Raw genomic sequence first — 13684 nt, 5'->3', positions numbered from 1 at the left:
GACATTTATTCAAGAAATTCATTAAATAGAAAGACGTATAGTACAGATAAATGTAATGTCGGGGTGAGATTTATGGGAACGTCGTTATACCAGTGAGCGCGATCGCGGCCGTGAAGCGTTCGCTTGGGCCGTGAGCGAATGAGGGGAGCACATTGGCATAACGCGAAACATGCTCTGGTCCTGATTCAACTCAATTAACATGAATGTTTGTCCTGCCTCTTTTGGTGTTCCAGCCAGGCCAGTTCAGTCTTGGTCTTCTCTCGGAGGGCCTTCTGACGCAGACGCAACAGAGAACTCTGATGCTGAGCTCGAACTTCCTCCTCCTTCATGTACTGACGCACCAAATCCATGGTGAACTTGGAGAAGCTGTCCTGGCCGCCGGAGAAGGGCATGCTGTCATCCTGCTGTGTATCCCGTGATAAGGAAACAGAGCAGGGGGCACAAGGGCACAAGAACACAAGGGCTGAGTCACGTATCCATCACATACTTCTTATCAACAACACACCAGGAAAACACAAACAACCTCCAATTATGACAACCAAACAGAAAGAAACACAACAGGCCCGTTCATACTGAACAAAACTGGAGTCAGAGACATGTGGCATGAGGAGAGCTGACAGGAAATTACCTTTGAGCTCACTCTAGGGCTGGATCTGTCATGGCTGTGATCATCATCAGACTCAGGGCGAGGAATGGGCTTCCTGTCCAGTGATTCGCGACGGTGGGCTTCAGATGGTAAAAGAGAGCGGAAAGATCTTTCTTCGATGTCATCCTCTGTCATCGAATCATCAAACTTCACAGAGTACTCTGTGGCGATGGAGGCACTGTCTGCTGATTGGAAGAATAGACAGGAATTGGTCAAAATAACTAACATTTCCTCAAGACAGACTGGACAGACAGAATGTCCTCAAAAATGTGAGTTTTACCTTTCTCTTCAAGCGGGCTGCGCATACTGTCAGAGCAAAGGGAGTCATCAGCAGCGGTGTGAGCCTGGTCCTCCACTGAACTACTGCTCCTGTCTTTCCCTGCTGTCCTCCTCTCCTTTTGATCGGAACGAGGTGGACTCAACTGAGTACTACTGCTGCCACCACCACTAATAAAGAGACAGAAACGAGCATTTACCGACTATGTTCATATAAAACCATTCATTTGTGCTATAAAAGGAAAATCATCTCAAAAGAAAAAGTACACGTCGTTACCTGATGGTGGGTCTCCTGGAAGGGATGGACTCTGAGAGGCTGTCTGGTGGCGTCTCGATCTCTGATGGACTCTGATGTCTCTCAGGAGACAGCTCATTCTTCCAGCTACTGGAGAAGATCCAAAACAGCATCAGTACTGATGTATAGATAGCAATCACTAATATGACAAATTTGAAAAAATCTTTCACTTTAGAAAATACAAAGTGAAAGCACAGTTAAAATGATAGTTCACCCAAAAATGAAAATGCTGTCATGATTTACTCATCTCCATGTTTTTTCAAATCCCCTGCCGTGGCTCTCATATCTCATCTGCACTTTTGCATATTTAAACTTTCACATAAGTTTTGGAACGATATGAAATAGACAGTTTCGTTTAGAAATGAATTATTTATATTAATAAAAAACCCTATCTAACACCAAGCTGAAGCGAGCATAGTACAGGAAGATAAGACAGTTACCTGTCCGTGTGGGGGTCTGGCTGGTGCTGTTTCAAACTGCGGTTGTGCTGTCTCTGTTGGTCATAAGGGCTAGTGATGGAGGGTCCAGGAACACTTAGCGCTCCCGCAATCTGTGAACGAGCCAGCTCAGTCATCTACAGGGGAAGTGAGAGAGAGACCATCAATCCGGACTCATTTGAGAAAAAAATAAATAAAATCACAATGCATCTGTGAATTGTTTTCCTGTACCCCAAAATTTAGCTCACCTCTTTAATGTGTCGTGCCGTTTCAGCTGTGTGGCGTGCAGCCTCAGCTTGCTGGCTGATCATCTTATTTGTGGTCTCATGCAAACCTCCTAATGCCTGCTGTTGAGAATGGAACAAACTCTCCTGCAGCTCTGCATGGGCCTTGAATCAAACACAAGCATGTCACACATTATGTCTGTGCATTAAAAAAATACAAATCATTTAACTAAAAGCTGCCATTTTTAACTTGGTCTGAATTAGATTTAGATTTTATCACCCTCTCCTTTTTTTACATGTAAAATCCTCTTCTCATTAAGTTATCATACAAACAACTTTTTATCCTAAAACCAAATTCTGATATGAAATGCCTTCAACAAAGGTCTTAAACTATTAGCATATTGTGGTGTAAATACCCGTGCAGCTTTCTGTCTGCTTTCTTCCAGCTGCCGTTGTGTTTCCAGGGCTTCCTGCTCTGCCTTCATCCTCAGCAGGTACAGGTCACGTTCATGCCTCTGCTGCTGGGACTGCAAGAGTCAAAGGTCACCCTCAAATACATGGCCACATGACCACAGAAGTTCAGATAATTGCTTTAGCAGATTTAGAATTTCACCTTAAGAATCTGAGCGAGCGAGACGGTTTCTTGCTGAGCGAGAGACACGCCTCTCACTCTCTCCACATCACTGAGCTGTCGCACTGACTCCTCCACTGCGTCCAGGTAATTGAGCTCAGCAGACAGGCGCTGCTGCAGGACCCCTGGAGCAAACTGGAGCTCCGCTGAACCTGCAGAGTAATTCAAACAATTCCAATTCTGCACTAAAATTCTCCATTATCAGAGTAGACTTCTTCAGCATTGCAGTTGCTTACAAAAATCTAGACATAGTCAGTTTACCTGCAGTCCTATGCTCTGTTCTTCCTGGGCTTTGAGTATGGGGTGAGGGGTTGGATTTAGCCCTGGCAGCTGAAGAGGAGGATGAGGAGGAACTGGGAAGAGCTGTGTGAGGGGAGCCAGAGCCTTGGGCAGATTCTCTGATTGGGATACGGTCACCTGGAGACAACCGGGAAGAACGAGAGCTGGCTGGAGAACCAGCGGCAGGAGTCGGACCAGGGCTTTGGGGAGATTTCTTTCCCTCAGAGCCAAAATGACTAATGAAACAAAATAGAGAGAGGAAAATAAATAATAATAATTATTATTATTTATTGACAATTTAAAAAAAGTATTTGAATACATCAATAAATTTTAATAATTGTTTCTTATATTTTTTATAATTGCTTTTAATATTTTTTTCAACAAACAAAATGATTTAGCCGAGATTAGAACAAGACATTTTCATTAAAAGTTCATCTAAAAGGTAAGCATCTTGAGTTGAATTGACTATACAATGACCATCTAAACCTCCAATAGTCCAATAACACTGAACAATAAGGATTTTGTGCTACTGTGGATGGAAATTATGTCAGAGAAGTGTGCTGATGATAGGAGTAACTTAAATGAATCCAGTTCAAACTCTGCTGCTGGATAAACCCATCCAGAGACCACATACGGCCCTCTGAATGCTGAAAAGACAGGAAGGCATGAGGGGAATCTGACTCACAGGCTTTAACAAATGCCACAGGGAGGTTCGAATGTCACACTAGAGGGAAATATCTGCTTGGCAATGAGCCTGACCTGCGGCGCAGATAGCCAACTGAACAAAAGAGCCAGTGTGTGCCTGCACGTTGCCTCCTGCCTCGTTTTCAGAAGGGCAACAGCAGGCCGAAAACTTCTACCCTCCACCTGATATTTAGCAGCACTAATATTGACACTGGCTCCAGTGGGCTCTAATAATTATGATAAACAGGAACAGCAAGGATATTGCATTTAAAGATATTTCCGGTCTGTGCTCAAAATGTCAGAGTTCATGTCCGGTAACTTGCTGAACAGCAGAATGGCAATGAAAGATGACTGGTCTAGTAAATTAAAATAAAAAAAGACTAGCATGAAGGTACAAGCAACAGGTACATGCAGCAGATGTTTTTATTCAAACTATGGTGGCTTCAAGTATACATTTTTATCAGTGCCAGCTAAGCAACAGAAAATCCCTAAAGGCCCTGATATACTTGGAGTGAAATCGAAACTGGTGTGACTTCATTTACAACGAAATCTGGCCAAAAGAAGTTCATTAGGAGTTTGTTTCGGTAGTTTGAAACAGCTCAACAAACCAAACTTTTAAGAAAGCTTTGTGCGGCTAGTAAACACCTTCAAACTTCCACTTCTGTGGTTCATTACTTTTTGAGTCTGGTGATTTAAGTCATGAACACACCAGATAACTACTTCATAGTGGAAAATGAAGCTGTAATTATAATTTTGCAATATTTTATAATATAACTCTGTGACAATAACACTGTTTTTTTCTGTGCAACTAGCTCTATAAACAAACATGACTTGACAATTTGCAGTGTTTCCCCTACCATTATATAAGGGGGGCGCCCCGACCTCCTAACGGCTCCCCCCGCCCCCCTTGGAGGTCAAGTAAATTTGATTTGATTTTCTTTATAGCGACAGATTACAATTTGTTATTTTATAAAAAAAAAAACCTAAATGGCCCTTAAGTAATATGTTATTTATCTTATTTCCACAATGGCATGTCTTTTCTGTCTGTGTTTACAATTATCCCAATGAGTGCGCACACTCACACACAAACAAACACTTGCGTCACATACAGTTGAGCACTAGCGGACAGAGAGCGCGCGGCTGGAAATGTGTCGCTGAACTGAAGATGGCAACACTCGCTCTACTGCGAGTAGCAGCCGGAGTAGCTCTCCTGCTCCAAGTCTAACGCCCGTTTCACATATATTTCGTTTGCGGTGAGTATTTTTTTTCCGTACCCATGTTAACAGAGCTTTCACACTGCATGAGGATGCAGTCCGTCGATGATCGATCTGTTCCAGTTGCGGTGCGTATACAGCAGTGCAGCGATCGTTTCCGCACCGAGTCTATTTCTGCTGTGCTGCAAACGCTGAATTAAAGTGACAGCGCATGTTTCGTGGTCAAAATGAACACCGATTGACCTGAAAATGTAGTAATTTCACCATAAGTGCGATTAATTAAATAAAATGTAGTAATCTCACCATAAATTTATTTAATTAATTACTACTTTTTTCACTTTAAGACTGAGTTAAAGCAAGGAAAACTACAATTTACCTCAACAAGGCGACATAATGAACAACACTCGTCTTATTCGTGGAGGTGGAAAAACAAGTTGTTTGTGACATGCAAGATTTATTGAATTAAAATTTAAATACAAAAGATTTTAATATAAGTACATGGTTAAATATTTTACCACTTGCTTGAGCAACTTAATATATAATTATATAGAAGTAATGTATTGAATAATACATTGTTTAAATTGTGTTTACGTGAACGCGCGTTCACAGCAGTGGTGCGTCTGACAGGATTATTCTCTCCAATAAATGCATCATAGAAATAAAAACTTCTCATAAAAAAAGCCCATTTAAAATTTATATATATATTGGTTAGTATTTATAAATCTTTTTTTAGTTGTTAGTTAAAAAATAAAACTATTTAAGCTCTGGTCCATTAATATTAACAAATACTTCTATAAATTTAACAAAGGTTATTTGCAAAAGTCAATTTTAAAAAGATTTAAATATGTTTATTTAATTTTTTAAAGAGATATCTTATGTTAACATTTTTTAACTTTTACAAACCCTTACCCTCCCAGACAACCAATTTATGTGACAGATAGATAGATAGATAGAGATAGATAGATAGATAGATAGAGATAGATAGATAGCGTCTGTGTCAATTTTCCCCAAATCAACCAACCAACCAACCAACCAACCAATTGAATATTTATCTAAACGCAAGCGTGGGGGGTGTCAGAATGTTCGCAAACAGTATAATACCTCTTTTGACCCCTGAGCAAAGACTGAGAAAACAGTGATATCAGGGACTCAATGTGTTTAAAGTCACCATGAAATCAAAATTGACTAATCTTATTTTTGTTTCATGGAATATGGTAGTATTTATTATAAATGATTTATTTGTGCACATCATTATTATTATGGTTATTTCCCAATTGAATAATCAAGTCCTGCCATAATTTATTTCTTGTTCGAGAAACCATTTCACTTGGATATAGATCACAATAGGGGGAAAAAGACTTTTGCAACTTCCGTTTCAAACTGACTTTAACAGGCCCTTACCTATGGTTGGAGTGGACTGAGGCGCCCCCCAGTGTGCTCTCTGTGTCCACGCTCCTGTGAGAGCTGCGACTGGATGCTTTCTCTGAGCCACTCTTCTTGAAGCCCTCAGCAGGGAGATCAGAGACTGCAGAGGAAGTGTTTCTTTGTCCCTCCAGCAGGCTCCTTTCTGAGGCTGTAGGAATGTACACAGAGATAAAATTTGCACTGTAATCATGATACAAAAATGTCTGTTCAAAACCAACATCAGTGAAATTGAGTCTGTACTCCTGATACTGTAGAAAGACTGGTTCCTAAGTACCAGTATTTCTGAAATCCCTATAGGAATGTACACAGAGAACAGAAACTGATTTCACACTGTATCACACTCAAGATCACATGATGTGGCCCTCTATAATATATCTGACCTCTTTTGCTGCTTGAGCTGGCTGAGTGCGGAGAGGAGAGGGGTGTGAGAGCTGGTGAACGCTGAGATCTCTCTCCAGCTCTGTTACTGTATGCAGATCTCCCACTTAGCAACTCGTCTAAAGGACTGAACCGACCATGGCCATTACTGTGGAGAGAAGGCATCAGATATTATATTAAACTAATATACACACAGATATGGACAGTATAACATACTATGATTTTACATGGAGCTTATGAAATGGGAGGAAGGGCTGGTATGATGATAGAGCAACACTGCCCTCTTCAGGCTGATTACTAAAAATTGTTAACTTCACCCTCTTCATCCATTTATATATACACAAGGCAGTGATCTTCTGAGCATTGAAATAATTGTGTTTTACCTGAGCCCATTGGGACTTCTCTTGGATGCTGATTGGCTACTGCCACGCGAGGAAACAAAGTCATCTTCATAGACCACGCCATCCAATGAGCTGGCACCAGACAGAACAGCGCGGATCGACGGAGCACTCTTACCTCCCCTCTCCTCAAACGCTACACAAACAAATATATGCAATGAATATATACACTAACATTCAAAAGCTCAGGGGTCTGTAAGATTGTACAGGAATTTTTAAAGAAATGAATACTGTTATTTACCAAGGATGCATTCAGTTGATCAAGTGACAAAATATTAAGCAGCACAAACGGTTTCAACATTGATAACAATAAATGTTTCTTGAGCACCAAATCAGCATATAAGAATGTTTTCTGAAGGCTCATGTGACACTGAAGACCGAAGTAATGGCTGCTAAAATTCAGCTTTGCCATCAAAGGAATAAATTACATTTCTATGTGTATTATAATAGAATGCAGTCATTTCACATCATTACTGTTTTACTGTATTTTTGGCCAAATACAGTCAACATTGGTGAGAAAAATTTTCAAAAACTTTTAACCCCAAACTTTTGAAAGGTCATATAAGTGCCTTATACATACATAATGTGACAGTCTTGTACACATCAGTTATTATGTTAGACATAGTGAAATGTTAACACAGGTCAAATGTTACAAAATGTCTCACCTTTGCCGTAACTCATGTTCTTTGTAAATATATTAATAACACTGTGTGGGCTTCCCTTGGCCAGTTCTTCCCACGGTCCATTGCTTCCTCCTTGTACCAGACTAGCCGAACTATAAGGCAGGTGCTTCTCTGCCTCTTTCTGAAAGCGTGAAATTGGGTTCAAACTGTCTCCATTCAAATAGGCTGCACTGTATCCTGTGGTTCTCAGTCTGGATTTGGGCAGCTCTTGCAGGTCTTCGTCAGACATACTGCCCTCACTCAGCAGAGGACCCTCGCTGATAGAACCTCCGCTGGAGTCCAGCTCAGCTTCCTGAACAACAGGCTTTGGAGGAGAATGGGTCTTGCGTACGTTTCTAAAAGGGAGGCCGGAGGACGCAGGTGTTTGTTTGTTCCAAGTCTCCACCCTCTCCCTAAAGCTTTGCAGGTTGCCCACACCTGGTAGGGCCTCATCATAGGTGCTCTGACCCTCAGCAAGCAGTCTTTCAATCCTCTCGACCAGGTCATCAGTCTCTGTCGGATTCTCTCTGACTGGTGGACTGACAGGTTTAGCCCAGCGGTCATCGGTAGGGATTAAAAGACCTGTGCCCATATCCCTGCTGCAACCATAGTTTATTCCAGCACCGGCTAGCTTGCGTGCCTCGCTCTCAATACGGCTAGAGAGAGAAGCAGCGGTGGCCTTAAGAGCCTCAATACGGCTCATTTTGCGGCCTGTGGCTGAGGGCAACGACGCATGTGCAGTTCGGGACTCTCTGTTAGGTAGTGAAGGTTCTGGATCGAGTTCTAACAGTTGAGAGAAGATTTGACCAGAAGGGGGCGGTAAAGAGCTGCTGACCCTCAGAGCGGGACTGCGCTGGTCGGATTGAAGCCAGGGTGATCCTGCAAATCCCAACTCATTCCTACAAAAACAATACAAGACAACAGATTATTAAAGTATAATTACCAGATGACCTAAAAAAAAGAAAAAAAAAGAAAAGACTGCCACTAATGAATATACAAAAAAATACATTACAAAAACCTCTGAAAATGTATATCTTAAAATTCACATACTGCATAAAGCATATCTTCATGTAATTTTACCAAAATAATTCATTAGTTTAAGGATTCAGTTTAGGAACGTCTCAGTGTCCACAAACTTAACATGCAGCAGACGCCACCAACTACATGCACTTAAAAGTGGCCATGGAAACCGATACAGGCAAGCAACAAACACTTCTCACTAAGCACTGAGCTGACGCCTGACGGATTAATCTGTTCTTACAGAACTACTTGAAATAAGAGCATTTTGTCAGTGTAAGGGAATATAAACGACTTCCCATATAGGGAAAGCGGATATTTTATTAATCTGTTCAGTGCTTAGAACAGATAAACACCAAAAAATGAAGCTCTTTGGTGGAAACAACTGCTAACAATTTCAGGGTTTTCTAGATGAAAAAAAACAAACATTACATTATGACACAGATGATGTAATGTAATGGGATTCTGTGTGCGTTTACCTGGAGAAAGGAGGCTGCCGTTGCTCCGTGAGGGACAGATCACTGCTGGAGGTGGCACTTTGAGGTCGATCATGTCTTTTGTTTTCTTTATCAGACTCTCCAGACGGCTGGTATACTGGTCTCGACTGCAATGTCACAACAAAAAAAGCGTACAGGAGTGGCCAATCAATATGGACTTAGTCAATATCTAGACACCAGGGTGTCCAATGGTAAATAAAAACGTGATATTTATTTCATACAGCCTAATACAAAGACAGCAAAAGAGACTTTTAACTGAACTAAAATGACTGAAATTAAATGTTTTATTTACACTACCATTCAAAAGTTTAAGGACGGTAAGTCTATTATGCTCTTGTGAAATATTATTACAACTTCTCATGGTAGTGTAAATTTGATCACCTAAATAAAAAAATATTTTAATTAATTAATTCATAATTATATACTATAATAAAAAAAATACTACAATATAATTAATGCTATGAAATATAACAACTTCAAGAAGATGTTTAACTGCAAAAAAAAAGGTTTACCTGCTGGCCTATGTTTGTTATGTCAGAAGCATTAATATCTCCTCTGAGCTGAGTCTGTTCCAGCAGCAGTTTGGTGTATGTTTCCTGGAGCCGCTTCTTAATTGGAGCTTCAGGTGCAACCGGGCCCTTTGCAGCCCCTGCTCGTTGTCTCCTGTACAGCTCCTGTAGGCGTTTATTCTTGTTCTCTTCCTCCTCCCTCTGAGCTCTCTTCTCCTCCGCTTGCCGTTTTTTCCGTTCTTCCTGTTTTTGAGCAATATACATTCGCACAGCTTCTGAGTCATAGTGCCGTTTCTTTAGCACGGGCTTCTCAAAAGACTCTGCTCTCTTGGTAGTCTTGGCAGGGCTGGCACTTCGGGAAGCTCGGGTCGAGGCATGAACTCTGGAGCTGGACGCTGCCGCCCTTCTGCTGATGCCCTCCTCCAATTGCAGGTCATCTAGGATGCCCTGGATGTCAGCTGAGAGGAAGTCTGTGCTGGGAGACTTTCTTCTATCATCCCCTGCACATCTGGAGGGTCCAGCTGGCTCATCCCGAAGAACATGATTGCGATGTCTTTCCACACTGCTGGGCCTTGAACGCCGGCTACGCTCAAGACGAGGATCAGAGCTGGAACGGGGGACAGGGCCTGCAGGAAAAGATAGAGAGGAAAACAGTAGACGATGAAAAAGAGAGACGACATGTGAGATTATTACACATCTAAACAACCGTCAAATGTTGTAATAAATAAGTCTCTTCTGCTCACCTGGTCTGCATTTATTTGTTCAAAATCAGTAAAAACAGTATTGTGAAATATTACAACTTAAAAGAACAGTTTATTATTATATTATTAAATATATATTAAATCTAATTATATTTTAATATATTTTAAAATGTAATTGATGTCTATCATAGCAACACTGAATTTTCAGTCTTCAGTGTCACATGATCCTTCAGAAATCATTTTAATTTGCTGATTTGGTGCTCAAGAAACATTTCTTACTATCAATGTTGGGACGGATTTTGCTGTTTTAATATGTTTTGTGGAAATCATTTATTTATTCCAAAGAATATTTAATTGAAATATAATTTTTTGTAACATTACAAACATCTTTACTGTCACTGTCCTTTCATTTACAAGAAGCTTCAGCTTCTGTGACTCAACTCAGCAGACAAGGTAGATTTTTGTTTCAGACTTGCCAAATGTCAGAATTGCACAGTGCTTGAATACAATAACAGTTAAAGTATGTCTTCTGTTTTAATCAATCTTTTTTTTTTCTTTTAGCCACCCAAACACAAATTTAATGCCACATGCCCTGTAACCCATGACTGAACTGGAAAAACATCCTCTTCAGCGGTTGCTTGCATATAATGTTTAAATCAATATAGAATTGAGCATTTCCGTCTCTGCAGTCCAATAAATCAGTACTGGAGTGGCTGTATAAAGTCTGGGTCCATCCCTGCATGTGTGGATGGCAGCAGGACTGTGAAAGAAATCAGGTCGGCTTGTGCAGTGAGTCAGAAACACCAAGTCGAACCCTATTCATTACGGTCACTGGGCAGCAAAGTTTACCAATGCGGGGAGGCTGTCTGAATCTTTATTTATTAATAGACCTGACACTTGGAGCACTAGCTGCTGGAAGACTAGCACTTCACAACAATGTGGTATTTAATAACAGTTGGCATTAAACTCATTTAAAACACCTCAAGAACATTTGGTTGGGTATCCAAAATATGAGAAGCCAAAAACCAGGTATCTTGTGACATTTAAGGCTGAATAAATACAGATATTTTAAGTTTGGTTTGTGGTGTGGCCGAGCTCTAAACTGTCTGCATGGTGACAGGAGAGGAGCCTGGCAGATATCTCACCCTCTCACCTGTTCTCATCTGTGTCTCCGAGGACTGTGCCCGAGGCTCTCTGTGTAACCGTGGCGGCGGCCCCAGCATCATCTTCACCAGCTTTTGCCCATCTCGCCATGATGACGTGCTGATCGCTATGGAGACAGGTTACATAGATGCCTTGAGACTAACAGTTGTTCCAATAATTAATTTGTACTTTTTTTTAACCAGATGTGATTAAGGCAGAGAGGAAAGTGTGACAAAAGTAACTAATAATAAAGAGACAGAATAGCTGCTCTGAATCACATTCACACAGATTTAATGATCTTTCTCCAGAGAAAACCTCCTACTCGCATTTAATGTAACACAGATAGCAATTTAAAATTGACAGTATTTACTTTATTAAATGAGTCTGGTCTTACGATGCATGATTCATCTGTGCATGGTATTTTAAAGAATACAAATGGTATCAAGATATATTTCTCAGCCTCAAAAACTGGGCTTTTATGTTTACGTACTCAACACCACATGGAAAGGGAACAATATTAACCAATGCCCATATTTCACAATCCAATCAAATCGAGGTGGATAAAATCAAAATACTCTTTATTAATTTGCAGCAGAATATGGTTTCATTTTGAAAAACAACACATTTAAAAAAAAAAAAAAAAAAAAAACCTTAATGCTGCCTTTATTAAAATAGTTTAAAAGCCAAATATAACTGCTGACGAAGAATGACAGCATGCTTTAAATTCCCTAAAGTATAGTTATCATATCATAAGTCATGTATAGAGTAGGCATAATTTATTGCTAAAAATGTAAATTTAAAAATGATTTATTATTTATTTGTAGTAATTTATTTTGTAATGAAAATGTAAATGTGACATCTATAAATAAATACACACACATTTTTAGCAACATATTTTATGTGGCATAAAATGTTTAACATTATTTCTGCCACATAAAATATGTTGCTAAAAATAAAATATACTTAAAAAAAATGGCATGCCCAGTGAAAAGGGCAAATAAAAAATCTGAACAACTGGTCCAACTGGGCCAGGAGAATAAAATCCTTACTGTTGAGCCCTGTATTAGTGGGGAAAGAGTTACCTTCAAATGTCTGTACCATTACACCAGAGTATTAAGTAAACACTTATAAAAATGACAGAAGTTTAACTGTTCTCATCAAACTGTTTGCTTGTCAGTCGGTACCCTAAAAGTGAAAACTGACAGTTAACGCTAATGTCTGCATGCAGCACCTCTTGCAGCGATGTTAAGATTTCAATAGCCGTGTTCCCATTACCCTTCAAATTGCGCAAACTGAAACTGCGAATTGAAATTAAGCCCAATGGAAACACGTAAATTTAGCCAAAACTCACATATAGTGCAAAAAGTTTACCGCTTATTGCCTTTTTCAGGCAATTCGAAAAAGGAATATTTCGCAAAACTGCAATGGAAAGTTTGTTTCGCATTTACAGGTCACCTGGCGTACGTAAAACTTGATCATTCTTTAAAGATGACGCAGTATGTATGGACAAAAGACGAGACAGAGTTCTTTATTAAACTCATAAAAGACAAAAGAATTACGGAAATACTAGATTCTAAACAAAGAAATGCCACAATTTATCAAGACCTTGAAGCAGATAGGAGGGAGAAACACACAGAAACACCTCATACGTGCCGCTCACAAGTATAAGGGGCTTTTCTTGCCATTAATACTTAGATAACACGCCTACGTCTCCTTCGATTAAAAATAATGGCTAGTGCGGTGGCTGCAATATTCATAAACCTACCAACATCCGTTGCCATGATTTTTGGAATGTCTTATTGCAAGAAATTATGTTTTAGTCGCATAAGATCGGTTAAATGGAAACGCCGTCATTTCGCAATAGTTCTTTATCGACGTTTAGAAAATATCGCAACGGTTTTGCACAAATCTGTAACGGAAACACGGCTAATGTACTTGAATTGTGTTTGGCATTGCACTCCAAAACATTGCAGAATGCAAAATAAAATCTAGCTTGTATAACTAGAAGCAGCCTTCACTTGGGTTGTGTTACACTAAGAGAGACAACGTGAGAAGAACTAACAGACTTCAGACATCTATTTCTGAAGTTAGGGCTGCACAGGGTAAACTAGTGGAGGGGTGGAAGGAGGAGTCAGATGTCACTTTTCTATTTAGTCGTGACAAGAGTGACACCTCTCCAGCTGTCAGCGAGGCCACAACGGCTTGGAGCATTGTCAAGCATTTCTGCGTCAGCGTCACAGCACAGCAATCCTGTTAATCTGCATGCTA

General features: G+C 40.2%; 1 protein-coding gene across 9 annotated transcripts in view; it reads right to left on the bottom strand.

Moving 5' to 3' along the window:
- cep350 (centrosomal protein 350) overlaps nt 1-13684 on the bottom strand; it is a 39637-nt gene that overhangs the window by 16824 nt on the left and 9129 nt on the right. For 4 of the 9 annotated variants that reach the window (XM_084389202.1, XM_084389205.1, XM_084389207.1 and 1 more), the window contains 16 exons: nt 11427-11543; nt 9576-10198; nt 9046-9170; nt 7553-8448; nt 6873-7023; nt 6492-6637; nt 6088-6259; nt 2771-3024; nt 2492-2661; nt 2295-2405; nt 1903-2043; nt 1658-1791; nt 1200-1307; nt 927-1093; nt 629-831; nt 217-404 (listed from right to left, as the gene is read on the bottom strand). In XM_084389202.1, coding sequence (XP_084245328.1) covers nt 217-404; nt 629-831; nt 927-1093; nt 1200-1307; nt 1658-1791; nt 1903-2043; nt 2295-2405; nt 2492-2661; nt 2771-3024; nt 6088-6259; nt 6492-6637; nt 6873-7023; nt 7553-8448; nt 9046-9170; nt 9576-10198; nt 11427-11543 — 3706 coding nt within the window. The remainder of the gene's footprint in view (nt 1-216; nt 405-628; nt 832-926; nt 1094-1199; nt 1308-1657; nt 1792-1902; nt 2044-2294; nt 2406-2491; nt 2662-2770; nt 3025-6087; nt 6260-6491; nt 6638-6872; nt 7024-7552; nt 8449-9045; nt 9171-9575; nt 10199-11426; nt 11544-13684) is intronic. The other 5 variants (XM_084389208.1, XM_084389204.1, XM_084389206.1 and 2 more) reach the window with 5 other exon arrangements.

This window comes from Rutilus rutilus, assembly GCF_951802725.1.
Source record: "Rutilus rutilus genome assembly, chromosome: 19".
In the NCBI taxonomy this organism is placed as follows: Eukaryota; Metazoa; Chordata; class Actinopteri; order Cypriniformes; family Leuciscidae; genus Rutilus; species Rutilus rutilus.
This window is presented reverse-complemented; position numbering and strand designations above follow the sequence as displayed.